General features: G+C 39.7%; 1 protein-coding gene across 2 annotated transcripts; it reads right to left on the bottom strand.

Annotated features, from left to right (window-relative positions):
* Positions 1-23,342: 23,342 nt before the first annotated feature.
* LOC100802302 (zinc finger CCCH domain-containing protein 48) lies at positions 23,343-26,351 on the bottom strand. 2 transcript variants are annotated; one of them, XM_003546447.5, is made up of 7 exons: positions 25,283-26,351; positions 24,795-24,980; positions 24,593-24,694; positions 24,346-24,495; positions 24,042-24,221; positions 23,810-23,907; positions 23,343-23,705 (listed from the first exon to the last, which is right to left on the bottom strand). In XM_003546447.5, the coding sequence occupies exons 1-7, from the start codon at positions 25,685-25,687 to the stop codon at positions 23,561-23,563; spliced, it is 1,266 nt and encodes a 421-aa protein (XP_003546495.1). In that variant the 5' UTR covers positions 25,688-26,351; the 3' UTR covers positions 23,343-23,560. The 2 variants fall into 2 exon arrangements, with proteins under 2 accessions (XP_003546495.1, XP_014622900.1); XM_014767414.2 differs by having other exon boundaries at positions 23,667-23,705; positions 23,806-23,907.
* Positions 26,352-26,933: the final 582 nt, after the last annotated feature.

Raw genomic sequence — 26,933 nt, 5'->3', positions numbered from 1 at the left:
GATTCACATTCTCCCCGTTTTTGATGATGACACTCATTATCAAGCAAATTCTTTTTGACATCATCAAAACCTGCATGATTTACATTCTCCCCCTTTTTGATGATGACAACCATCTGTAGGTTAGGAGCAACAACAAAAAAATATCTATCTGTATAGTTTACTCACCCTTGATTTTGCAATGATTGCTTATATGAGACAGTTGAATATTTCATATATAAAAAGTTGTCTCATAAAGAATAAATAATTTTCCTTACTATCTTATCTTTTATCTATCTTTCCCCTTTTGTCAACATAAAAAACAAATCATGAGTAGAGAGGAGAAAACCATTCAGCAATTTATAATGAATTAAAAGAGTAGAGAATGTCGTACCGTACAAGTATCATTTCATGGCTTAAAAGAAAAAATGTTACCACTGTTGGATCAAGTGGCCTAGGAATAATTAAGAAGGGGGGGGGGTTGAATTAATTATTAATGAACCTTTACTAATTCAAAATCTATCCTTCTTAATGTTACTAGATTCAATTAGGCTTTTACTATAATGTTAAAAAAGTAAAGAATAGAAATAGAAACTTAACCAAAAGTAAAAGCGATACTAAAAGTGCAAAGCGGAAATTAAAGAGTGTAGGGAAGAGGAAGACAAACATAAGAATTTATACTGGTTCGACAACAACCCGTGCCTATATCCAGTCCCCAAGCAACCTGCGGTCCTTGAGATTTCTTTTCAACCTTGTAAAAACCTTCACAAGGAAAGATCCACAAGGGATGTACCCTCCCTTGTTCTCTTTGGATAACCAAGTGGATGTACCCTCCACTTGAACTGATCCACAAGAGATGTACCCTCTCTTGTTCTCAGTTACAACAACCCAAGTAGATGTACCCTCTACTTGTACCACAAAGGATGTACCCTCCAATGTGTTAAGACAAAGTTCTCAGGCGGTTAGTCCTTTGAATCTTTGTGAAGGGGAAACAAAAGATATCTCAGGCGGTTAGTCCTTTAAAATCTTTTGTTTAAGGGAAAGAGAAGAATCAAAAGAATTCTCAAACTGTGTCTTTTTGAATTCTTTGAAAAGGGATAAGGGAGGCACAAAAGAATTCAGGCAGTTAGTCCTTCGTTCTTTTGGAAAAGGGAGAAGAAAGGCACAAAAAGAATTCAGGTGGTTAGTCCTTGTCGAATTCTTTTTGGCAAAGAGAGAAGTGAATGAAAAGATATAGCACACTTTTGTTTTCTGTGAAAGAACAAGGTTTGGAAACCAGAAAACTTAGAAAGCTTTTGGCAAAGGAAGAAGTAGAAAGATAAGTAGCAAAGGTTTCAAGATTTCTCAAAAGTTGTTCAAGAAATTCTAAGAAGTTGTTCTCAAAAGTTATTGAAATGCAAGTCAAGGTCATGCTTTTATAGACTCTTCATGTCTGGTCAAGAAAACCATTAGAAAAGTTATAACCTTGAGAAAATCTTGAGAAAACCAGTGGAAGAGTTATATCTCTTGACTTTTAATTTAAAACTTGTCACTGATAATCGATTACCAAAACCATGTAATCGATTACACAAAGCATTTTATGAAAAGATATGACTCTTCACAATTTAATTTGAATTTCAACATTCAGATACACTGGTAATCGATTACCAATATATTGTAATCGATTACACCATTTAAAAATCAATTGGAACGTTGCAAATTTAGTTAAAATCTTTTGAAATCAAACTTTGCCACTGATAATCGATTACCAGAGAGTAAAAACTCTGGTAACTTAGAAAAATTTGGAAAAACTTTTTCTTGTAAAACAAAATTGTGCTATGTTTATTTTTTGAAAAATATTTTCAATACTTCCTTTGTGAAGTTTTCTTGATTTCTTCTCTTGAATCTTGAATTCATCTTCTCTTGAATCTTGAATCTTCTTGATTTCTTCTCATGAAACTTGAAATTAATCTTGATCTTGAACTTGTTGACTCAATCTTGAAATCATTCTCTTGGGCTTTTTGTCATCATCAAAACTACTTGAATCAACTTGATTCATCGTCATGAAGCTTGCTTCTACAACCACTTGTAGCAATGTATGAGAGTCAATTGATACCAAAAGGCATTAAAACAAACTATTTTGCACCCACAAAAATACATATCCAGTATAAAAAATTCAAAATATATAATAAGAAAAAAAAATCATCAAAAGTAATCAATAATCAACATAACCTTCTGACACAATCATCAAAATCAATCATCAAAGACAATCAACATAACTCTCAAACACAATCATCATAGACAATAAAAAACTCAATAAAAAACAATCATAAAAAACAATCATCAAAGAAAATCAACATAACTCTCAAATACAATCATCATACCTATCTGTCGCAACCTACCCTTCGGCGGGAGGGCAACGCGTGACTCGCGGGTGCGTGTTCCAAGAAAGGAATACACCCGGAGTCGCCACCAACGTTTATTTGAGGAAAACGCCGGAAAAACCGGGAAAGACGTGATCTACGAACTTTAAGTGAAAGGTTCGGGAGTTGTATTTACGCACGGGGAAGGTATTAGCACCCCACGCGTTCGTAGATCAAAGCTGGAAATCCCAGGGCCCTGTTGGACTTATCCGGGTCCAGATGGTGCCTGGTAGGCGGCATACCTGCAAATAGATAAATGGCATCAGCGATCAACTGAGCCACATGAACGCTCATCCGTGTCAGAATGGCATACACCAGCTGACACTTCGGCAGGGGGAGGTCAGAATTATGATCGCTGGGTAGGATGTTGCTAAGCAGCAACATCATCCATGTCTGAGTCAGGGTAGTCATATTGGTGTGCATGATTCGCACCCGCCTCTCAGCAGCGGTCCGGGCAAAATCCTGCCCCGGTATACACAGCAACTGGGCGATGGCCTCCTCATTAAACCCATCGACCCGATTCCTCCTCTGGCCATACTCGCACTCTCGGCCCTCCTCCAGCACTAAAGGATATCCCAGGAACTAGTTGAGGGCATCCGCATCGAAAGGGATCCACTGACCCCTCACCCAAGATCGCATATCTCGCACACCCTCCTCTGTAGGCCAAGCATTGGCATAAAACTCAAGGACTATGTCTGGGTCGAACTTGGTCATGGGGGTAACCAGCGATGCCCACCGCCGGCGAACTATCTCTTCCTGGAAGTCATGATACTCGTCGTCCCTAAGCTGGACGCGTCTCTCCCGGAGGAATGACCATCCTTTGATGGCCTCGAAGCGCTGCTGGTGCTCAGCGCTCCTAAAACGATGGCTGTCATATTCGGGAGCGGAATTGGTTCCTTCGGCCGCTTTGTCTTTCCTGGATCTCTTTGAGGCAAGCTTCCTTGAGGCCATTTCCTAAAAAGACAAACATTTTGGGAAGTTAGTTTCACCAAGAAATGCTACTTTCAAAACAAAAACGGCATGCAACCTCCTCCAATAAATACAAACATCAATGTAAATTTAAAACAAAACTCATGCACACATTTCCTTACGAACATACATTCGCACAAGATATCCTGCTAACTAAAAATTGCACTCATGCACAATCAAGGCATCTTCGTTACCTAGATCACGTATATGCACTTCCAAGGCATATTTGCTACCTAAATCACATGCATTTCCTTTGCTAAATTTACATACATGCATACTCTAGGTATTTTGGCTACCAAAAATTGCACACGTGCACATTCGGGTATTTCTAATACCTATACATACACAAATTTCGTGAGGAATCTTGGCTACCCACACAATAAGGTGCTACATTTTATGCTTATTCAAGTGTTTTTGCTACCTAAAGCTGCATGCAAATTCAAGTATATTTTTTTGCAAACTAAAATTGCATTCAAATTAAAAAGGTATTTTTGTAAGGTATTTCTTTACATAACATACAACATATATACATTTTTGTGAGACATTTTGACTACCCCAAAAATTACATGTACACAAATCCAAGTATCTTGCTACCATATCCAAAGGTGTAAATTGCTAAAGGTATTTTGCTACCTATTCTACACCTACATGTCCATGATGAACAAAATTTCTGAACATCTAAGTGTAAGGAAACTCTTATGGCATAGCCCATAGCTGATTGCTGGCCAAAAAGGGTAGCTTCACCTAATATGCACCCATTCTCGTGTTCTCTTGCATCCAAAAACAAGCTTCGGTTCCCAGGCCTAGGGTGTATGTGGGGCAATCTTTCTAGCCCTTATGAAACTGAATACATGCTCCAAAGACAGCAAACACGCACAAACCAAATTGTCCCATAGGTTGTTTCCCTACAAAATCATGCGTAAATGCCATTGAGGCATTTCACCGAACACTTGGTGGGCACACGTTTAGGCATTAATAGCAAGAGAATGGGGACAATGTGACATGCCCCGTTGCTCTAAAATGCATTACAGGCCTAGGGCCATCTCATACAAACCCTCAATCCAACCCAATCAAGCAAGAAAACAAAACAAAATTGCCCCACATATTTGAGCACATCCCCACAATCTAGAGCACCAAAAGAAGATCAAAATACACCAATGAAAAGCTAGAAAGCTTAAAGATGGAATACTTACTTGTTGGTGACGAATAAAAGCACAAAACGGAATCAAAAAGTGCGAAAAATGATGACCCTAGGGCTGCAAACTCGTAAATCCCGTGGGTATTGCTTTTGAATGGGGGGGGGGGGGGGGGAGAAGTTTTTGAGTGCAAAAACATTCCCCTCCCTCGTTTTTGTATTTTGGTGCAGGGGTTGCTCGCCCAGGCGAGCTAACCTGCCATTTTTTTTAGGGGAAACATAACCATGGCCCCCTTTCTTTACAGGTTAACGTTTGCCTACTCGAACTTACCTAAGTTAGAATTAGGCATCAATTTACTTATTTAAAACAAACAATAGTAATAATCACTATGAATTCAAAGGATACTGGGCTGCCTTGCAGCGACGTTCTCTACTTGTCCAGCGCCGGGAAGGGACGACGATCGGTCAGTCGTGACCCCATCCTCCATTTGCGTCCGTTCCTAAGTACCTACAAGTAGGAAACAAACAATGTGCGGCCAATCATGACCGGGTCATTGTCTTACCTTGATTGGTTTTTTGTCTTTAACCTTGCCTCAACCCCTGACAGTGGCTCGAGATGATTCTGCCCCTGTTTTATCACAACAATATGCATGCGTATGCGTATGCATGAACGTTTTTAAATGCAGCAATTTTTAGTGAAAGCTGGTTTAGGTTCAATTTTAATTAAGCGATTGGGGCATCCCATGAACTGAGCGAAAGGGCTCAGGCGATCACAAACTAACACATGGTTTAAAACCAACGTGAGGACTAAAGCCTCGAACCCACGTTCACTTCTTTAAAAGATTGTAACGAGAGATACAGTAGACGGGGAATCCTTGGGGGAAACCCTAGAAAACACACAAAGATAAAGAACATGCAGCGACATCCTTAATTGCCCCAGATTCTAGGCATAGTATCGCTTGACAACATCAGAGTTCACGGGTGAAGGTAGCTCCTCGCCGTCCATGTTGGTAAGCACCAGGGCTCCTCCGGAAAAAGCCCTCTTCACAACAAAAGGCCCTTCGTAGTTTGGGGCCCACTTTCCTCGATTGTCCTTGACAACATGGGACATCTTTTTCAGCACCAGGTCTCCCTCATGGAACTTGAGCAAGCGTACCTTCTTGTCGAATGCATTTTTCATTCTTTGCTGGTACAGGCGCCCATGACTCATGGCCGTTAAGCGCTTACCTTCAATAAGGTTGAGTTGGTCATAGCGCGTTTGAGCCTACTCTGATTCCTTTAATCCGGATTCCGCCAAGATTCTTAATGACAGGACTTCTACCTCAAACGGTAGCACAACCTCCATTCCATATACCAATGAGAACGGCGTTGCCCCGGTTGACGTGCGCACTGAAGTCCGGTAACCGTGTAACATGAATGGGAGCATCTCATGCCAATCTTTATATGACACGATCATCTTTTGGATGATCTTTTTTATATTCTTATTGGCCGCTTCCACGACTCCGTTCATCTTTGGTCGGTAGGGCGTGGAATTGTGATGTTGGATTTTAAACTCACCGCACATTTCCCCCATCATCTTATTATTCAAATTGGTGTCGTTGTCCGTGATGATCTTCCTCGGCAAACCATATCGGCAGATGATCTCCTTCTTGATGAACCTGACCACCACACTCCTGGTGATGCTAGCGTATGACGTGGCTTCGAACCATTTAGTGAAGTAATCGATCGCCACTAGGATGAAACAATGTCCATTTGCAGCTTTGGGCTCTATGGCTCCAAATACATGTATTCCCCACATGGAAAAGGGCCACGGTGTGGTCATGACATTCAGAGGATGTGGCGGAGCATTGACATTGTCCGTGAATGCTTGACACTTGTGGCATTTCCTTACATGGACGCAACAGTCACTTTCCATGGTGAGCCAGTAATAACCTACCCTCAAGATTTTCCTGGCCATAGCATGCCCATTGGCGTGCATTCCAAACAAACCCTCGTGGACTTCCTCGATCATGTGGTTTTCCTCTTTGGCATCCATGCATTGCAGGAGAATCATGTCGTGGTTTCTTTTATATAGTACACTCCCGCTCACAAAAAAACCGGCCGCCAATCTTCTCAACGTCCTTTTATCATTGTCGGAGGCCTCCGGTGGGTACTCTTTGCTTTTGACGTATCGCTTGATATCGAAATACCAAGGCTTACCGTCCCGTTCCTCTTCCACCTGGCAACAATGCGCGGGTTTACCACGACACCAAAACTCGATGTATGGTAGATCCCCATGTGGCGTTAGCTGGAACATGGATGCCAAAGTAGCAAGCGCATCCGCCATTTGATTTTCCTCCTGGGGAACATGATGAAAGGAGATTTCATCAAAGGAATTAGTCAGCTCCTTGATATAGGCTTTGTAGGGTATCAGCTTGGGGTCTCTAGTTTCCCATTCCCCTCTCAGCTGATGGATCACCAACGCTGAGTCCCCATACACCTTGAGTAGCTTGACATCTGAGTCAATCGCTGCCTGGACGGCCAAGATTGTCATGTACAAGATGAGAGGCCTTCCAGGTACCGGTGGCATAAGCACAGGAGGATTCATGAGACACTTCTTGATCCTTCCAAAAGCCTTTTGGCAATCCTCATTCCAGCGGTTAGTTTGGTTTTTGCGTAAGAGTTTGAACAACGGCTCACAAATGGCTGTGAGCTGTGATATGAATCTGGCGATGTAATTCAAGCGTCCGAGGAAACCTCGGACTTGCCTCTCAGTACGGGGTTCCGACATCTCAAGGATGGCCTTCACCTTTTCGGGCTCTACCTCTATCCCTTTCTGGCTTACGATGAAACCAAGCAATTTCCCTGACTTGACCCCAAAGGTACACTTAGCGGGGTTCAACCTCAATTGGTACTTCCTAAGCCTTTCGAATAACTTCCGCAGGTTGACAAGGTGTTCTTCCATGGATTTAGATTTAGCAATTATGTCGTCCACGTAGACCTCGATCTCTTGGTGCATCATATCATGGAACAAAGCTACCATAGCCCGTTGATAAGTTGCCCCGGCATTCTTGAGTCCAAAGGACATCACCTTGTAACAGAATGTTCCCCACAGGGTTACGAAGGTGGTCTTTTCCATATCCTCCGGCGCCATTTTTATCTGATTGTAACCGGAGAAACCATCCATGAAGGAAAATAAAGCGAAATTGGTCGTATTATCTACGAGGATATCGATGTGTGGCAATGGGAAATTGTCCTTGGGACTGGCCCGATTCAGGTCCCGATAATCCACACACATTCGTACCTTCCCATCCTTCTTAGGGACCGGTACAATGTTGGCAACCCATTATGGGTACCGAGCGACTGCTAGAAAACCAGCGTCAAATTGCTTCTTCACCTCTTCTTTTATTTTCAAGGATGTTTCAGGCTTCATCCTTCTCAGCTTCTGCTTTACCGGGGAACACTCGGGATTTAGGGGTAATCGGTGTTGTACAATGTCAGAACTTAAACCGGGAATATCTTGGTACGACCAAGCAAAGATGTCCTGGTAGTCTCTTAGCAGGGTTATTAATTCTTCACGGATAGGTGCGGTAATACCCGTGCCTATCTTTATTTCCTTTTTTCCACTGCCAGCTCCCAAGTCTACTAGTTCTGTTTCTTCTTGATGAGGCCCCATTTCTTGTTCCTCATGAGCGACTAACCTTTCTAACTCCGGGGGAAGTCCCACATCCTCGTTTTCTTCATCCTCCATTTGACTCGTTTCTTGCTTGAAGTCGATAGGCGGGTCCTAGGTATTAGTACCTTCGAGGGACTCGTCGTTGGATCTACCGTTAAATATAAAGAAGTAAACATGCAAATGGATGAGAATGGGTAGAGAAGTAGGAACAGATGAAGAAAGATCCTTGTATTATAAATTCAAGAGCAAAAGACACAAAGCCTTAACAAAAGAGAACTCTAAAGCCTAGGCCCAACTATAGAGCTTTTAAAACCGTAAAGGTTTACATTATGCTCATTGCGTAAACGTCCGGGCGCTCCTCCACTCGCCAATTTCCTAGTCGGAAATCAGGAGGGCACGGTCGTACCAAATTCAATGCACTCGGAACATCATCTTTGTATATTGCAACGACTTGACCTTCGTCCCCTAGACCCGCGCTTATAAAGCTCCTACTTATGTGGCAGGGTGGGCTTCCTTCGCCTTCTTGTCTCAACCGCGAACCTTGACTTCCGCTTTTCCTTTCCGCAATGCTTCTATTTATATCTGCCTGAGTGGGTTTATAGCCTAACCCATACTTCCCACGATTTCCTTTGGCGTTTATCAAGCTAGTTATGCCGCCGTTGTCCTTGCCTAAACCCATTCCGGGCTCGTAACCACTCCCCAACATCACTCGGGCCATCATTACTGCTGCATCGGACAGGCAAGCTTGCCTAGAGAGGGAATCCACGGAGGAAATGCTTACCACCTCGAAAGACTGGAAAGCGGTTTCTAACGACTCATCTGCAGCCTCCACATAAGGCATAGAGGATGGGCAGCTTACCAAGATGTCTTCCTCGCCTGATACGATGACCAGATGCCCTTCCACTACGAATTTCAACTTTTGGTGGAGTGTAGAGGGAACAACTCCCACCGAGTGGATCCACGGGCGCCCCAACAGGCAGCTGTAAGGGGGGTTAATATCCATTATTTGGAAGGTAACTTGACAGGTGTGAGGGCCTATCTGTACAGGGAGGTCAATCTCTCCCCTAACCTCTCGGCGGGTGCCGTCAAAGGCACGAACCACCATGGAACTTGGCTTTAGGTGGGAAGCATTGAATGGTAATTTCTCCAAAGTGCTCTTGGGCATCACGTTTAAACTGGAACCATTATCGATGAGCACCTTGGCTACAACGTGGTCCATACACTTGACCGATACGTGCAAAGCTTTATTATGCCCTCTCCCCTCGGCAGGGATCTCTTCTTCGGCAAAAGCGAGATAGTTGTTGACGGTGATATTATTAACAAGCCCTTTAAGCCTTCCATAGAGATATCTTGGGCCACGTGGGCCTCGTTCAAAACCTTTACAAGCAAAGCCCTATGAGGTTCCGAGCTCATGAGTAATTCCAACAGCGAGACCCTGGCCGGGGTTTTGTTGAGCTGCTAAATAACCTTGAACTCGCTCTGCTGAATTATGCGGAGAAATTCGCTGGCTTCCTCTAGTGACACCTCCTTCTTGCCATAACCATCCCTTTTCTCCGGAGGACCTTTCGCCGGAATATCCTCGTTCGGAGTGTGGGGGGTTTTATCATCTTGTTCTTCCACCACCTTTGCCTTCCCCTTGACGTTCGTGGGCTGAATTGGTAGGTCGGGGGGCGCAAATACACGACCGCTGCGGGTCACACCGCTCAGCCCCATGATATTGGTTACTTTGGCCGACAATAAACTGATGTTGGTGGTTTCTTCTTCCTCTTTGTTTGGAGGTGTGTACTTCCATGGGACTGCATGACTATTTTGGTATTGGAAAGGGACATGCTTAGGTGCCAAGGGGTGTCGGGGTTTTTGCGAAGCTGCGCCCTTAGTGAAATATATCACCAAAGGTTTGGGCTTCGCAAGATTGCTCTCCTCTGCGGACTGCATGCATATATGCTGCTTTTCTCTTCCCTTACTGCCGACTTCCAGTTGACCTTGATCTATCATCTGTTGTAACAATTCCTCCACTTCCAAACACGTTTCCATGTTATGCAACTCGCCGGAATGCAGCAAACAAGAATCCTCCTTATGCCCACCATGGGGAATCACACCTCCTTTTTGTAGGGCCTCAAAGATAAACCTCCTAGGGGTTGCCACATCCTTTAAAGGTTTAGACCGGCGGGGCCTATCTGACCCAATGGCGTTAACCGCCCCCCCTCCATGATTGGCGAGCGGGTTGGTTTTCACGTTGTGCCGATCCTCTTGGAATGTCAACCATCCAGCATCTATCAAATGTTGGACCTTGTATTTAAGGGCCAAGCATTTTTCGATGGAATGCCCCGGGGTATTCCCATGGTACTTGCAAGTTGCGTTAGGATCATACCACTTTGGGAAAGGGGGTTGGAAGACCTTCCTAGGAGTTATTACGGCCAGTTGGTTGGCGATGAGGGACGGCAGGAGGTCTTTATACGTCATTGGGAGTGGGGTGAATTCTTGAATTGGCCTCGGGGGAAAGTTCCTCATTGCGTTGGAATTGCCGACCGGGCGAGTTGTGGTTGGAGTTGGAACTTGGGGGGCCTCCCTCTGAACGGGTGCCTTAGGTTGCATGGGTGCTGAATTAGAGGAATTCCCGGCGTGAGCCGAGAAGCTCGGATGATGTTGAGCGTACTGATGCGTACCATGAGATGTCTGCGGGGGTTTAACCCATGCAGGCGCTGAAGTGACGGCGTGGGCATCTCCCTCCTTCCTTTTTGCCCCAGTTGTTCCAACCCTTTTAGCATTGGCACTTGTAGAGGAAACATAATCGAATTTCCCTCTCTTCAAACCTACTTCAATTCTCTCCCCGGCGAACACTAGGTCCGCGAAGCTGGATGGCATGTAACCTACCAACTTCTCATAGTAGAACACTGGCAAGGTATCTACCATCATAGTGATCATCTCTTTCGACCATGGGAGGGGCTACTTGTGCTGCCAGGTCTCTCCACCGCTGTGCGTATTCTTTAAAGGTTTCCCCTTCTTTTTTGAACATATTCTGTAGCTGAGTGCGATCGGGAGCCATATCCGAATTATACTGATATTGCCTTAGGAAGGCAGTAATCAGGTCCTTCCAAGTACGGATACGGGAAGCTTCCAGATTAGTGTACCAAACCACCGCGGCTCCGGCCAAGCTATCTTGAAATTAGTGTATTAATAGCTTCTCATCCTTAGAGTGTGCGCCCATCTTGCGGTAGTACATCTTGAGATGGTTCTTGGGACAAGTCGTCCCTTTATACTTGTCGAAGTCCGGTACTTTGAATTTCGGAGGGATAACAACATCGGGTACCAAGCAGAGATCCGTCATGTCTGCGAATGGATAGTCACCAAATCCTTCCACGGCCCTCAATCTCTCCTCAAGGAGATCGAGTTTCCTCCTTTCTTCAGTTGCCGGGGGCGGTCCTTCCATGGAAAAAACTATTGGCTGTGCCATGAGGTTGGGCTGAGGCAACGTGTTGGGTGCCGGCCCCTCGGGGATCGGGGGATAGAACTCGACATCCCTTCGGGCATAGTCTTGAGGATCTTCGTGGACCTCTTCGAGCTGTTGAGGAGGCTCCCCTTCATGGATGGGAGAAGAGATATGACCTGCATCATCTTGCATGACTGGTGGCGAGTAATTAGGCGGCAATCCATAAGGGTAAGCCGCTCGGTTGTATCCCAAATGGGGGTTTTTGTTGTGCCCCAGTGTGTTCCTTCCTCGTCCTAGCGTATTTGGGGGAGGATGATGCGCGGTGGCTAGGAGAGTCGGATCTGCTTCGGCAGCCGAACTGACAGCGGCAGCGGTGACCACGTTCTTCTCCATGAGTTGCCTCATTCCAAACATGGCCTCCATCATGGAAGCCATTTGTTCTTTCAGAGCCGACATGTCGGCTTTCATCTGTTCCTGTGTCTCCTCTTGATCACCCATCGTTCTAGATTTGGATCTGGTGCGATAGGGATGCCTTGTGGCGCGTTTAGTTATGGTGTTCTTCCTAGAAAAACCAAACGTGAGGAGTAGGCAAAAAAAATTATGAATGCATGTTTAGAGATAAAATGCAAGAGTGATTTGATTCGCATCGACTTTTTGGAGTAGAAACATGGGATAAAGTCATTTCATTCAAAAAGGTTATGATTAGTCAAGATTTGAGTGACAATACAAATTCCCTAGCGGTTCCTAATTATATGGGCCATTAAGTCTATCATATGTTGACAATAGCTGAGATGTCCATGGATTTCCTCGGGGGCGGAGTAGATGTCCACCATTTCTTTGGCCTTGGCTAGCAATCGGGAAGTTCTTGACTCCCGTTCAAGGTAAAAGCAAATCGGTCCATCCACATGGTTGCCTCTTGGTGTAACGAGTCGATCACCCTTCCTCTAGCCTCCTTCTCTGCGTACACTTGGGCATACTCATCCGCCACCCTATGCTCGTGGGCTGTGGCTAGGCTTAGTTCTTCTTGATACTTGGTGATGATAGCTAACATGTTGGTCTCTGTCTCGCACAACCGCTGAGACAAACTTCTCTTGGACCTCGAGCAAGCCTTCAATTCATCTTTCAAGATCAAACCGTCTACTCGCGATTGGTCCCTTTCTTCTCTTCGGAGTTTAAGTTCGCTGTTACTGCCCCACAGAGCCCCTCGGAACTTGTTTCGGCCATGTTCTTCCCTACGGGCCCTTTTGGTCTCTTGTTCCAAAGCTTTGGTGGTAGCCATATTTACATCTCTCAGTTCGGCATTCTCCTTTCGGATTTTAAGAGCTGCAGATTTGAACCTTTCTTTGACTGTTTGAGCTTGCTTGAGTTCTGTCCTAAGGGCCTGCGCCTCTTCGTCTTCCTCTGGTGCCTCATCTTCCTCCCTTTTAGTGGTTCTCAGACTTGGGAGTCAATCCAAACCTTGCACGTGGGCTTTCAACCACTCACGGTAGCCACCGATGGGCCCATTGTTACTGCCTCTGAGTTCCTTGTCCTTCTTTTGCAACACCTCCCATGCCTTGCGGACCTTCCAAAGTGTCTCCACATTGGTTTTATTGAAACCTCGTGAAATGACAGGCACGATCTCTTCCTCTAGTGGTGCTCCTCTCATAGGATAGCCAAGTTGTCTTATAGCAAGAACGAGATTGTAGCTGATGCAACCCCTTGTCCCCATCAAGGGAACATTTGGAAATCCTCTGCATGAAATAAGAACTCCGGTTCTTCCTTCCTTCCATCGAGGGAACCAGTTGACAGATGCTCCTTCTTTGCTTGCTAAGAGTTGATCCCAATTCGCCCTTCCTTTCTCTGTGCATGAATGGTGGCTTTCTAACGGGCAAGCATGCCTCACTTCTTGGCGAAAAAGGTGCGAGACTAACCATACATAAAGAGCTGGAGTACAGCAAACAATCCTTGTATTGCTCTTTTCATATCTTCGGTCGAAGGTGTCGTATAGATCGGCTAGCATAGCGACAACCGGGCTTTCCTTGTGGTTATGATAGGCGAGGAAAGCGTCGATCGCTGCCAGGTCCACCAACCCATCCACGTTCGGAAAGAGGACTCCCCCGAAAATCAATAGTGCAAGATTATCTATGAACGGGACCCACTCGCCTTTATCTGCCAAGATTCTTGCTTTTACCTCCAAATATTTTCTCGGTATTCCGACCACCCCATTTTCGACTTGCTTCCTGTGGTCTAATTCCTGCGCTGAGATTTGGACTATCTTGGAAATTCTAGCTAATGAGGGATAGAACCCTGTGAAGAGGTATGGTTTCCTCCCCCCTAGAGGGCATCCTAGGATCTCTTCAAATTCTTCCACCATGGGTGATAGCTGGAAGTCCCCAAAGGTGAAGCACCTCAACGGCTGATCATAATACTGGGCGAGGGAGGCAATGGCCTCTGTAGAGACTTCTACCATGGCTAGGTCCCAGATTTTACCGTAAGCTTTGCGAAAAGCTTGCCGCTGGAGCTGACCCATCAACTGCCCTAACTCTTTTAGACTGGTGATCCCTAGGCTCTTGACCTTGACTTGATAGAATCTCTTTTTAAGCGAAGGCATTTGACTTGATCCCATGTTTTACTAAAGTGAACAAAAATCGGCGCGAATCAAAACTCCAACATCTATCATGGGTGGAATGGATGAACGCATGAGGAAATGCATATGACACAAATGCAATTTATGAACATGGGAGCCCGGGAAATTGTCTCCTTCTTAGATACAACATCTTGGGGTAGCAAAGTGCCCGACGTATGTATTAAAGAAGGTGACACGGACCGTCCGTTGGTTTTCCAATGTGCGTGATGCATATGCGAAAGGCGCAACGCGGGAATGTACAGTATACAAAATATAAGCAAAAGGGGACGTGACACTTATGCATGGCAATGTGAAAAATGGCACGCAGCGTGTCTGGTCCGTGCCCCTATTCAAGGGACCTATATGGGAGGGAGCTAACAAGGCTTTTAGTGATAATTCCCAAGGTGGTCATATCTCTCTTGAAGGTCTCTAGAGGTATCATCCCCTTCGAAGAACATATTGCAGCAGTAGGGACTACTAGCAACAACACATTTTCAAAGAGGAAAACTCTAGATGAGGGTTCACTGTAATCAAGCAAGTCGGAGACCTAGCATGATCACAGATTCACCTCCACTCCTTATGTTCCCATGAACTCGGGTATAGGGCCCTTTTTCAACTCACAGTGTGTGCAAATAGTGTTGGTGTTTGTGTGCATCAAATGAATAAATATTTACCTCATGCATACATTTTAAAACGCACTAAAAGCAACAAAGAGTTTATATACACAAGAACATAAAACAAATAAAGGGAAACCAAAAAAGGAGAAAGCCATGATAAAACATCGCACAAGATTAGATGGCCTAACTCTCGAAGAATAGTCCCCAGTGGAGTCGCCAACTGTCGCAACCTATCCTTCGGCGGGAGGGCAGCGCGTGACTCGCGGGTGCATGTTCCAAGAAAGGAATACGCGCGGAGTCGCCACCAACGTTTATTTGAGGAAAACACCAGAAAAACCGGGAAAGACGTGATCTACGAACTTTAAGTGAAAGGTTCGGGAGTTGTATTTACGCACGAGGAAGGTATTAGCACCCCACGCGTCTGTCACACGAGACAACAGCCTTTAATTAAATGTGCAAACATGACTTCAATTTTTAAGTTTCCTTTTACGTCTTTATTCCTTTTTATATTTTTTATCTTTTTGTGGTCGACGAGGGTGTTTCCCTTGCTCCTACGTATTCCTTAATTGCGATAAGAAAATCAGACCTACGTAGTTCTTTGTGAACAAAGTGTTTGGTTAAGTTGTTTTTTTATCCTTTTTTGCAAGATATGTTTTTGTTGAATGAAAGGTTATTTAAGGCGTTGGACCATTAAACAAACTTTCGATTCTTTTTGAAAAGAGAGAAGACATTAAGGCGTTGGACCATTAATGTTCTCTTTATTTTTGAAAGAGGTAATAAAGCTACATGTTGATTTTAGCCCTTTTGAAATTTACACTTAATCGATAAAAGCGGGAAAGACCATTTCAAGGCTTTGGACCTTTGAAAATGGCTTTTTAAGGCAACATCAAAAGTTTGGTTTATGAGTTGATTTTAGCCTTAGTTTCACTTTGGTTATTAGTCGGTTTGATTAAGAAAGAAAAATCCCAAAGAGAAACGTCCGATTGATTTTTTTTACTTATTTTACTAAAAGATATTTTTTATTATTATATTAATATTTTACCCTTTTTTTGGTTTCCAACGTAGTTACGGCATGACCGAATGGTCAGATTTCATTTTAACAGAAACTAACGGATATTATAATTCAAACGATCGGTGGAAATTTATTTTATTTTTTGATTAGATGAGAAAATGACTTAAGCAAATGACTAAAGCACGTCAAAAGGGGGTACGGAAAGTAAATAAAATGAAAATAAAAAGCACGTAAAAACAAATGGGGACCACCACGGGCACATAGAATGAATTGAAAAGCTCGATTTGGAAACTTACCCATTGAAGACCGAAGAACGATGACGAACGAACGAAGAACGTCGAAGAACGGCTGAAGATCTTCGCGAAAATCCCCACGGAAACGTTACGGAAGCGCCTCGGCTCGGATTTTCTTCACGGAACCAATTTTTTTTTCACTAATTTCAAGTGATTCTTGAATTACCAGGAGGGCTGAACGAAATTCTTCTTCATTTCTCTCCCTATTTATAGGAAAACGGAGGAGATGCTTGCCACCCAGCTCGCCCAGGCGAGCAAGGTGACTTCCTCCAGAAGCAACCGCCTTCTAGAGGAATCTTCTGGAGGGCCCAAGTGGGCCTGGTTGCTATTTGCACCTCCATTTCTGCTAAATACACCCCTGCCTTTTTTTTGGTGATTCTTTTTTCGTAAAGTTACGGAAACTTACAAATTTCTTAACGATACCTGTTTTCTTTCCGTAATGTTACGGAACCTTGCGGATTACATAATCATCCCCTTTTTGACTTACGGAATGTTACGGAACCCCACGAATTGTGCAACGATGCTTCCTTTTGAGTTCCGGCATGTCACGGAACTTCACGAATTGTGCAACGATGCTTCCTTTTGAGTTCTGGCATGTCACGGAACTTCACAAATTGTCTGACGATGGGTGCCAAGTACCTCAAAATGGTTAAATGAAAGTTGCATGCCAGCAAGCAAAAGTCCTCGGAAGAAATTAGGGTATGACACTATCAAACATAATTATCAAAGACAATCAAAACTCAAGTAGAAAACAAGCATCAAAACTCAGGCAAAAAATTAACAATCGTAAGCAAAAATAATAAAAAAAGTAGACAAACATTAAAATCCTCTTGTTAGATAAATGGTCTTTATCACATAATTGATGAATACTTAATAAACTATTCTTAAGATCATCAATATGTAAGGCATCTTCTTTAGAGATAGAGGAATTCATACCTATTTTTCCAATTCCAACAATTTTACCTTTATTTGTTGTCTCCATAGATCACATGTTCACTATTTTTGGGAGAAATATGAATAAACTCTTATGCATTTGCCGCCATGTGTTTGGAGTAATCGCTATCAATGTATTAACTTTACTCTTCTCCACTTTCATAATCTTTCACCATGAGACCCAAATTTATGATTTTATTTTTTGAATCAGTTGAAGAATTTATGTCATTATCTTCCCAAGTGATGTATGCTTTCTTTGCTTTCTTTTCTTTGAAATTCCTCTTGTCGGATTTTTCCATTCTTCTTTTAAAGATAGGACAATTGAAACTCATGTGCCCAGGTTGATCGCATTCATAGCATTTTTGGGCTAAGTGTAGAAGCAATGCCTTCCAAGATTATTTTGATGATGCCAAAGAATCAAGAGTCAAACAAGTTTCAAGGATCAAGATTCAAGATTCAAGAATAATCAAGATCAAGATTCAAGATTCAAGATTCAAGTAAAGAATCAAGACTTAAGATTCAAGAATCAAGAGAAGACTTAATCAAGATAAGTGTTAAAAGAGTTTTTCAAAAACTATTGAATAACACAATTTTGTTCAAAAGAAAAATTTTACCAAAGAGTTTTACTCTCTGGTATTCGATTACCAGAAGACAGTAATCGATTACCAGTAGCCAGCATTGTTTTCAAACTGATTTACAAAGTTGTAATCGATTACCATAATCATGTAATCGATTACCAATGTTTTAAAAAGTTAGATTTCAAATTTCAAGAGTCACAACTTGTGATAAAACATTTTCAAATCATTTCAAAATTGTGCAATCGATTACACAATTTTTGTAATCGATTACCAGTGTTTCTAAATGTTTTGATTTTTAAATTTAAACATGAAGAGTCACATCTGTTCATTTGTAATCGATTATACTATGATGGTAATCGATTACCAGTGACTTACTTTGAAAAATAAATTACCAAAAGTCACAATTCTTAAAGTGACTAGTTTTTTGAAGATTTTTTTTTAAGAGCCACAACTTTTAAAGGACTAGTTTTCAAAAAGAGTCACAACTTTTATGTGACTAGTTTTCACAAGAGTCACAACTCATAAAGTGACTAGTTTTGAAGAAATTGCCAAGAGTCACAACTTTTAACTTGAGTCATCAAATGACTATAAATATGTGATTATGGCACGAATTTCAAAGTATGCATAACAGACTTCTTTCATTCATTTCTCTTCATCTTTCAAAAAGTTTTTGTTCAATACTTTCTCTTTCAAGAAAAGTTCATTGACCAAAAACTTGTGTTATTCTTCTTCTTCTTCCTTTCTCTCTCTTGACAAAAGATTTCAAAGGACTAACCGCCTCAGATATCTTCTGTTTCTTACAAAAGATTTCAAAGGACTAACCGCCTAAGATATCTTTTTCCTTTTCCTTTTATACAAAAGATTTCAAAGGACTAACCACCTGAGATATCTTTTGTATCCCCCTTACAGAGAATTCAAAGGACTAACTGCCTAAGAATTCTTTGTCTTAACACATTGGAGGGTACATCCTTTGTGGTACAAATAGAGCATACATCTACTTAGGTTGTAATACTGAGAACAAGAGAGGGTATATCTCTTGTGGATCAGTTCAAGTGGAGGGTACATTCACTTGGTTGTTCAAAGAGAACAAGGGAGGGTACATCCCTTATGGATCTTTGCTTGTATAGGATTTTACAAGGTTATTGGAAATCTCAAGAACCGGTGGTTGCTTGGGGACGGGATGTAGGCATGGGTTGTTGCCGAACTAGTATAAAAACTTGTGTTTGTTTTTTTCTTCCCTAAACTCTTTATCTTTCCCCTCTGTATTTTTTATTTCCGCTTTACTTTTGTCTAAGTTATTGTTCCTGTTCTTTACTTTCTCATAACTTAGTAGTAAAGCCTAATTGTATCTAGTAATATTAAGAAGGATAAATTTTAATTAGTCAAGACACATTAATCATTAATTCAACCCCCTCTTCTTAACTATTCCGAGGCCACTCGATCCAACACTAAGGAGGAATCTTCTCCTTTCTTCTTTCATCATCATCCCATTCTTATCTAGATTTTTCTATAGTTGCATTTCCCACTACCATTGTAGGAATGAAGGGACCAATTTCAATGACTTCCCATATATTTAAATATATGGCTTCAATAAAGATATGCATTCATGTTTTCCAATAGTGATAACCATTTCCATTGAAAACAAGAGGCCTATTAATAGAATTTCCCTCAGGAAATGGAAAGTTAGATGATACCATATTTATTCTATAAATTTTAAAATTTTAGACAAGAATCCTGCTCTGATACCACTTGTTGGACAAGTGGTTTCAATAACTTAAGATGGGGGGTGAATTAAGTCTCACTAACAAACTTTTAATCCCCTTCTAAATGATAAGCTCAAAATGAAGAAGAAGAAGAAGCAATCAATTTAATAATGTTCTTTAAACATGAAAGGAAAAATTGATTGCAATAACATAAATGAGATAAGGGGAAGAGAGAAATGCAAACTCGATTTATACTGGTTCGGCTACTTCCCGTGCCTACGTCCAGTCCTCAAGCAACCCACTTGAGATTTTCCACTATCTTTGTAAAAATCCTTTTTACAACTTCTGAACACCCAAGGAATCCCTTTCCCCTGTGTTCAGGAAACTCACAATTCAAGAAACAACCAGTCTCTTGATTACAATTGACTTTCTGAGAAGAATAGAAAGATTGTTCTCCTTTAGAGTAGATAATACAATTTGAAGTTCCTAGATGAACTCTCAATAGACTTGCAAATGTTTGCCCAAGAGTTGTTGAGAGAGCATTTGACAATGAAGTTCTCTTGGAATATCTCTCTCTCACTTTTTGATGTCAGACACATATATATAGGCCCTTCGTACCTTTTCAAAATGGTTTGAAGAGATGTGTCTTTTCAAAAAACTTTTTCTGAAATTTTTCACTGGTAATCAATTACACAGTTATATTTTAAAGGGTCATGACTTTTGAATTTGAATTTCAAGACTTTTGTTGCCGGTAATCGAATACAAACATCTGACAATTGATTACAGGTTCAAAATTCAAATTCAAAACCCTTTCTAACAGCTATTTTCCAAAATTGTCTTTTGGTAATCAATTACATTGTCTGCTAATCGATTACCAGAGTCTTGGATGTCTTGGAAACACTTTGTTTTGAGGCAAGGCTTGATCTTGAATTAATCTTGAAGCAAGGCTTAGTTTGTTGGAGCAACCTTGTACTAATCTTGAAGCAATGCTTAACCTTTGAAGCAACCATGTTTGATTCTTTTTTGGCATCATCAAAATCATGTATTCATACATTCACATTCTCCCCCTTTTTGATGATGACAATCATTATCAAGTGATTTCTTTTTAGCATCATCAAAACATCCATGATTCACAAAATTCCCATGATTGACATCAGCGAGAAAAAAAATTATTTTAAAAAAAACCTCAGGAAACGTCAGTGAAAAACAACATATGTCGATGTCGATCGTAAAAACTTTGGTCACCTGTAGTTGCGAGCAAGAACGTCATGAGTTCAAGTGAGCATCTCCGAAAAAAGAATTTCAAATTCTATAATTTTTTAGAGAATTTGAAATCTCACTATTTTTTGTCAATTAAAATGATTTATAAAAGTATCAAAATTTAAATCTCATTTCAAATATTTTATCCAAACAAGTTATTTTATCATGAATCCTTTTAAATTCTTTGAAAAAATGGATTTCCTTGTTGAATTGCTCCATCCAAACACACTACAAAATTTATAATTCATGCTATTTTCTTTCCATGAAAGTTGCTTATAATTTCATTTCAAATATATTTATTTTTTAGATTCTATAATTATAGTGCTCCAAATGGGAGTCTAAATTTAAAACAGGATCGAAAGAGTGCACCAAGTACACTTAAAAATATCACAAAAGGTTAAAATATATAAATGCTTAAACTATTATATATTGTTGTTTACTAATATTTTTAAAAAATAAAGACAAATTTATTATTTGAAAAAGCCACACACATATAATTTAATCAATATGAACGTCACAGGCAAATATATTTTATTTATATATATATATATATATATATATATATATATATATATATATATATATATATATATATATATATATATATATATTAGTAATATATTAATATATTGATGCCACATACACAAAAATTTGAGTGTTGAAATTACTCAAATGAGTGAAAATAGAATAGAATGGTAAATGAAACTAAAAAAATGAAAATAGCGACGGTCGAAATTTGAAGTGGACCATGGCAAAAAAAAAAAAAAAAACTCTGATAACTCATGATAGGTTCCTTCAATAAGCTTTTCTTTTAAGAGGAAAAAATTATAAGCTTAAATTAATTCATTGAAAATCATATCAAATTGTCAAGTAGTATTCCATAAATAAAAGTTATTATTCCCACAAGGACTTGATAATACTTAATAAATATTAGAAATTTTTACTAATTAAACTAAAAAATGAACAATGACGATTTAAACACGATATTTAATAATAAAGATAAATTAAAACAAAGGTACAAGTTATAATATTTTTGGAATTTTTTTACAAGCACTCAATAAAATGATATGAAATTCAAATGATAAAGATTGTCGGTGTTAGATTTCACCAAATCAAACTCCCCTTACACTAAGATAACATATTTAACTTGTGATTCAATGTTAATATCAGACTAACATTGAAGAACAAAATGAAATATATAACAATATTTTAATAAAAACATAAAAGTATAAGGTTCAATACATAGATGAACATTTGAAATTGGACAAAAGACTAAAATTGTGAATCTTTTAAAAGTTATTGATGAAATATCTCAATTAAGAAATAAAAGACTAAAATAACCAACATTTTAAAAGGAGATGAAATGTCTAATTAAATAAGGGAAATAAAATCCCATATTTAAGAAAATGGAATGACCAAAAAATGCATTTTAGCCTTGATTCAAAGGAAGGTGTGTTAAGTAGAATGAAGCATCTGTGTAATATTTTTTCAAACAATAAGAGATTTGTCCGAAAGTTATAAAAAAAACAAAAATATTTGTGTAATTTGACCAAATCTTAAGAATGTCATTATAATTTTGTTCATATTTAACTATACATTATAATTTTAATTTTTAGAAATTATTTTATTATCGTTGTGGTCACTTTATTGTTTTACCATTCTGGTTCTTGTCACGGATGATGTAATCATCATCTATTACAAAAAAACTAATACCACGTGCGCATGATATTTCTATAAAAATATACATGAGAACTAACATGAAGTTCACTCGAATATGACAGTGTAGTGTTTGTACGTTACAAAAACTTCAAGCACCAGCAGCTTTCAACGTGTATAGTATACTTAGGATGACATAAGTCTTTAGCTATGCAATATCTTTCTTCCATTGCTTTCATATTCTCCTTGAAATCCGGGTCGAATTTTTCAATTCATTTCGATTTTGAGGAATAATAAGAAGAAAAATCAAGCTTTCCAAAGCTTTCTATAACCCAACAAAAAAAATAATTCACTTGCTCATGACCGTGCCAAGTATGCATTAAGAACTTGAAGCTTCCAAAAGTGTATAGTAAAATTACGAAGACATGCTTATTTGCAGTGCAATATTTTTCTGAACGTAAACTGAGCTAGGCAGCTCTACACGGCTGTTTCTCTACTTGCTCCCTCGTCTAAGCTTCAGAGCAGTGATATGCATATGACATGGTTACTTTCCAAAGAAACTGGGCCACAAGGGACAATGGTTCAAAGAATACCACAAGATCCTGCTATGTTAATACAAATTCATTTCAATCATTAACACCCAGACAGAATTACTAGAAACAGTCTACATTGTAACTGAAAAAAGAAAAAACCGATGTTGCGGAGTCAACAAAATATGGAGTCCCAATTTCCCCTTCCTGTTTTCTTTCCACAACTATAGGCCTCTAATGCTTACAATGGCATGGGTGACAGGAGATCCTCTAGGGTTCATCGGGTAGGTGGAAGTTAATTCATCTGGTTCTTCTCTTGAACAAAAGATGAAGATGTTTTCCAGGCAGATGGAGATTATGATGAAGGCTCAGGTGTAGATGATGACACCCACGCCCCCACACTCCTCCAAAATATATGTATTGAATTACAATAGCAGTAATGCCAACATAATTGAATTACAACAACGATTTTTAACAAGTAAGAAAAACTATATTTTGGGTCGAACTTATATTTGGATTCCAAAAATGTATTCTTTGATAATGATGGAAAGAATTTGAAAACGGACTTCATTACAAACCATGTTCCTTACAATAGTAATATATTTATCAAAGCAGGAGAAGATTACATCTGCTGGGAAGAATATAAAAGAATGAAATTGGTATTTCTATAAAATTGTCAATTTCTATACAATTGTTTTTACAGTGAATTTACTGCTCAGACAAATAAATTCATCCTTATCATCATCTGCTTCAAGAGGAAATAGATGGGATAATACAACTCCAATGTTGAAAGGAAACACATGTCAAGAGGATGCCACCTTGGGTACCTCCAACCATTTCCACACCATCAGCAAACCACTCTCATCTCCTGTGAAGAAGAGGCCACCAGGACCTAACTCAATTAATGCAACATCTTTCTTGGCAAATAAACGTCCCCTCTCTGAAAATCTGTTGAAAAAACATCATCAGAGGATGCAACAAAAAAATAAGAAAAATTACCATGACGGAGGTACAGTAACAAAAAGAAACGTGAATAATTTAGATTTACTTACGATGGCAATTCATACATGTGAACTGAATTGTCTCTGCACGAGGAAAATAATATTGGCTTTCCCTCTGCATCAGGCATCCCAAAAAGTGAAACAACACCCTGCAATATAAAAAAATCATCAACTTAGGAGATTGACCAACTCGTCAGCATTATAAGAAATATCAGCTTGACTTCTTACACATGAAAATAAAACCAAATGATATTTCAACACATAAGATTAAGTCAACGCTTACATTTTCTTCGGTGTGTGTATATATCACTTCCAAAGATCCTGCTTCAATGCAAGCCCAGACTTTAATTGTGCGGTCAGATGAACTAGACAACAGATATTGATCCCAACAGATAAGGGATGTGACTACGTCAGTATGATCATTTAGTGTCATTGTACACTGTAATGTATCCATGTCCCAGACCTGAAGAAGACAAAATAACAAGATCCCGTCGTTATAGGACAGTTCAAAGAAAATTACATATCCTGTTCTCAGAAAAAATTCTCATGTTAATAAAGAAAAATAGAATCCTCAACAACAGACATACCTTTATGCTTTGGTCCATGGACCCGGAGTACAGCATCTTGCATCCAACCACCAGACAAACCACTGCTTTAGTGTGGCCAGTGAGTGACGCAACCAGTTCAAAAGGAGAATCGGCTTTAGAGCTTCCTCTCCAAGCAAAAATGACACCATCCTGAAATTTTAAATTAAATAAATTTTAACTCACAGCAGAAAAAAAGAATTCGGTTAGGGGAATATCATTGGACAATATTAATAACATGGTTAGTTACCTCTGCACCAGCAAAGAGTGTATTGTTGCCAACAGTCATAGCACGGACTCGGCCTTTGGGTCCATCAAGAGTAAACTCAGACATGGTCTGGATATTCCAAGCCTTCACAACAACCACAGCCACATAATCAGTTTGCATGTACTACTCCTATGATTAGACATTATCATACATCAAAACAAAACAATGGCAGATAAGAGCTTACCTTGACAGCATTTTGCAGACCAACAAAAATCCATGACCCCTCACTGATCAAAGAGGTAACCTCAGCACCAAGATTGATGACTTTAGCACATTGACCAGTATGGCAGTCCCATATCCTAACTGTCCCATCAGTGCTGCCAGAATAAAGTTTGTCGGATCCAACAGGAAGTGCGATGCCAGTGATAACCTGTTGTCAAAAGCTTTAATTTAACTACTACAAAAAATATTAACATGATGCAGAGGCTCACAAATTCTAGCATTTCCTAGGAAACTAGGGAAGAGAATGCTTTTTCAAAAAAACACTTATTCCGTTATTCTAGCATATAGTTACATTATTAAACTCTATGACTGTAATCAATAATTGTTAAAACATTAGTCGATTATTAAGTCAGATATCAATTCTGATTTAATCATTATGCTGAAAATGAACTATGAAAGAACTTTAATTCGGTGTGTTAAATACTAAATGGAGGTTCAAGAGTCAAGTACCTTCTTATGTTCTTGAAGTTTCGTTACGGTGGAAAACCCATCACCACGAAACCATGAATGCAGATACAGGCATTGTTCACCATGTACACAATTGTTGTTGATCCAGTATTTACATATCCTTGGTGATGATTTCTTGAAAGCCTTAGCCATCCTTGTCGCATCTCCTCTATCTCCATTATCTCTAAGCAATGCTTTCTTTGAACCATATTTCGGGGTATTCTCAGAGGAGGAATGGGGCTTTTTTCCGTAGCTATATGCAGTATTGCCATAACCACAAGCAGCAGGTGGAGATGGTGTCTCTATGTGCAAAAATCTGCAAGGATTTTTGTTACATCTTCCAGCTCTCCAATAAGAGCATGTTGTTCTACCAATGCGCTCAGTCCTTCGTGCAAACTTTGTATCCATGATATTCTAAAAAACAAACATGGCATTGTAATGACATCCCAGATCAGGTACTGTATCCTATCAATAAAATTCTCCATGGCTCATGCTTTCAGTCATTAACTTGATGATTAAATCCCAGCCATAGACTTAATTCTTCATCCAAAACCCAAAACCTTTTGGCTCCCAAATTTTCCATTCCCAAAATAACAATCGTAAAGCAAGTGATGAACGGCAACAAAACTATGTTGATCGAGGAAGATCAACAACATCAAGATCAAAACCCATTGAAGACTAGGATCAAAGACCAATAATTTAACCCTGATCAGCAACGTCAATAGAGACTCTCCCAAAACCCCAAATTAGGGTATCGCCGATCCATATGAGAACCCCGATAATAAATAAATTGAAAGGAACCCTAAACGTGAAACCCTATATTTGCATCGTGGAAGCGCAGAAAACTTCACTGAGATAAATGAAGTCGGATAGAACATAGATTCTCGCAGATCATCCATCACAAACCCTAAAAGAAGTATTAGATTTTCGCGTTCGGAGAAACAAACCTGAGTGGTAGAAACGTAGCGAAAGCTTCAGAATTCAACTCTCTTGTTTGGTTGGAACGATTGTTGAGAGAAAGAACAGAGAGCAAAATAAGGCTTCTATTTTCTTAATCAAACGTTGGTGTTTGTTGCCAATGTTGTGTTAGGCTTATTTATAGTTTCTCTGGTAACTTGTAAAGCACGCAACAATAAGATGAGATATAGGATTTTTTTATTTTATTTTATTTTTAAAAAAAGTTAGTTATTTTCTGTAAAAAAATTATTGTTTCTGAAATTTAATATTTTTAAGATAGTTTGAATTTGCTTATGAAAATATTAGTTTTGAGTTTCAATCTATAAAATGATTTCTAATGTGTAACGTTAGGAAATTTGAAATGTCTAGAATTTAAATTGTTTTGATTTTAAATTCTTTGTTTGGATAAGATAATTAAATTTTCTTCATATGAAAAATTTTAATTTTATATTTTAAATAGATGAAATTTTAATATTAAATTTTATAGAAAAAAAACACAATCTAATTTTGAAATATTAATTAAAAAATATTTTTTATTTTTTAATAATTTAAAAATATAAAATATTGATAATTTTAACTAGGGTTGTTTTGTCTTACCATAACTAGTGATGTTTTAAAACCGACATCAACAAAGACTATTTTTCGGTCAACATCAAATAGGGTTTTTTCTTTCAAAGTATGCTAGGAATATTTCTTA

The sequence above is a fragment of the Glycine max genome, chromosome 15 (assembly GCF_000004515.6).
Source record: "Glycine max cultivar Williams 82 chromosome 15, Glycine_max_v4.0, whole genome shotgun sequence".
Classification (NCBI taxonomy): Eukaryota; Viridiplantae; Streptophyta; class Magnoliopsida; order Fabales; family Fabaceae; genus Glycine; species Glycine max.
This window is presented reverse-complemented; position numbering and strand designations above follow the sequence as displayed.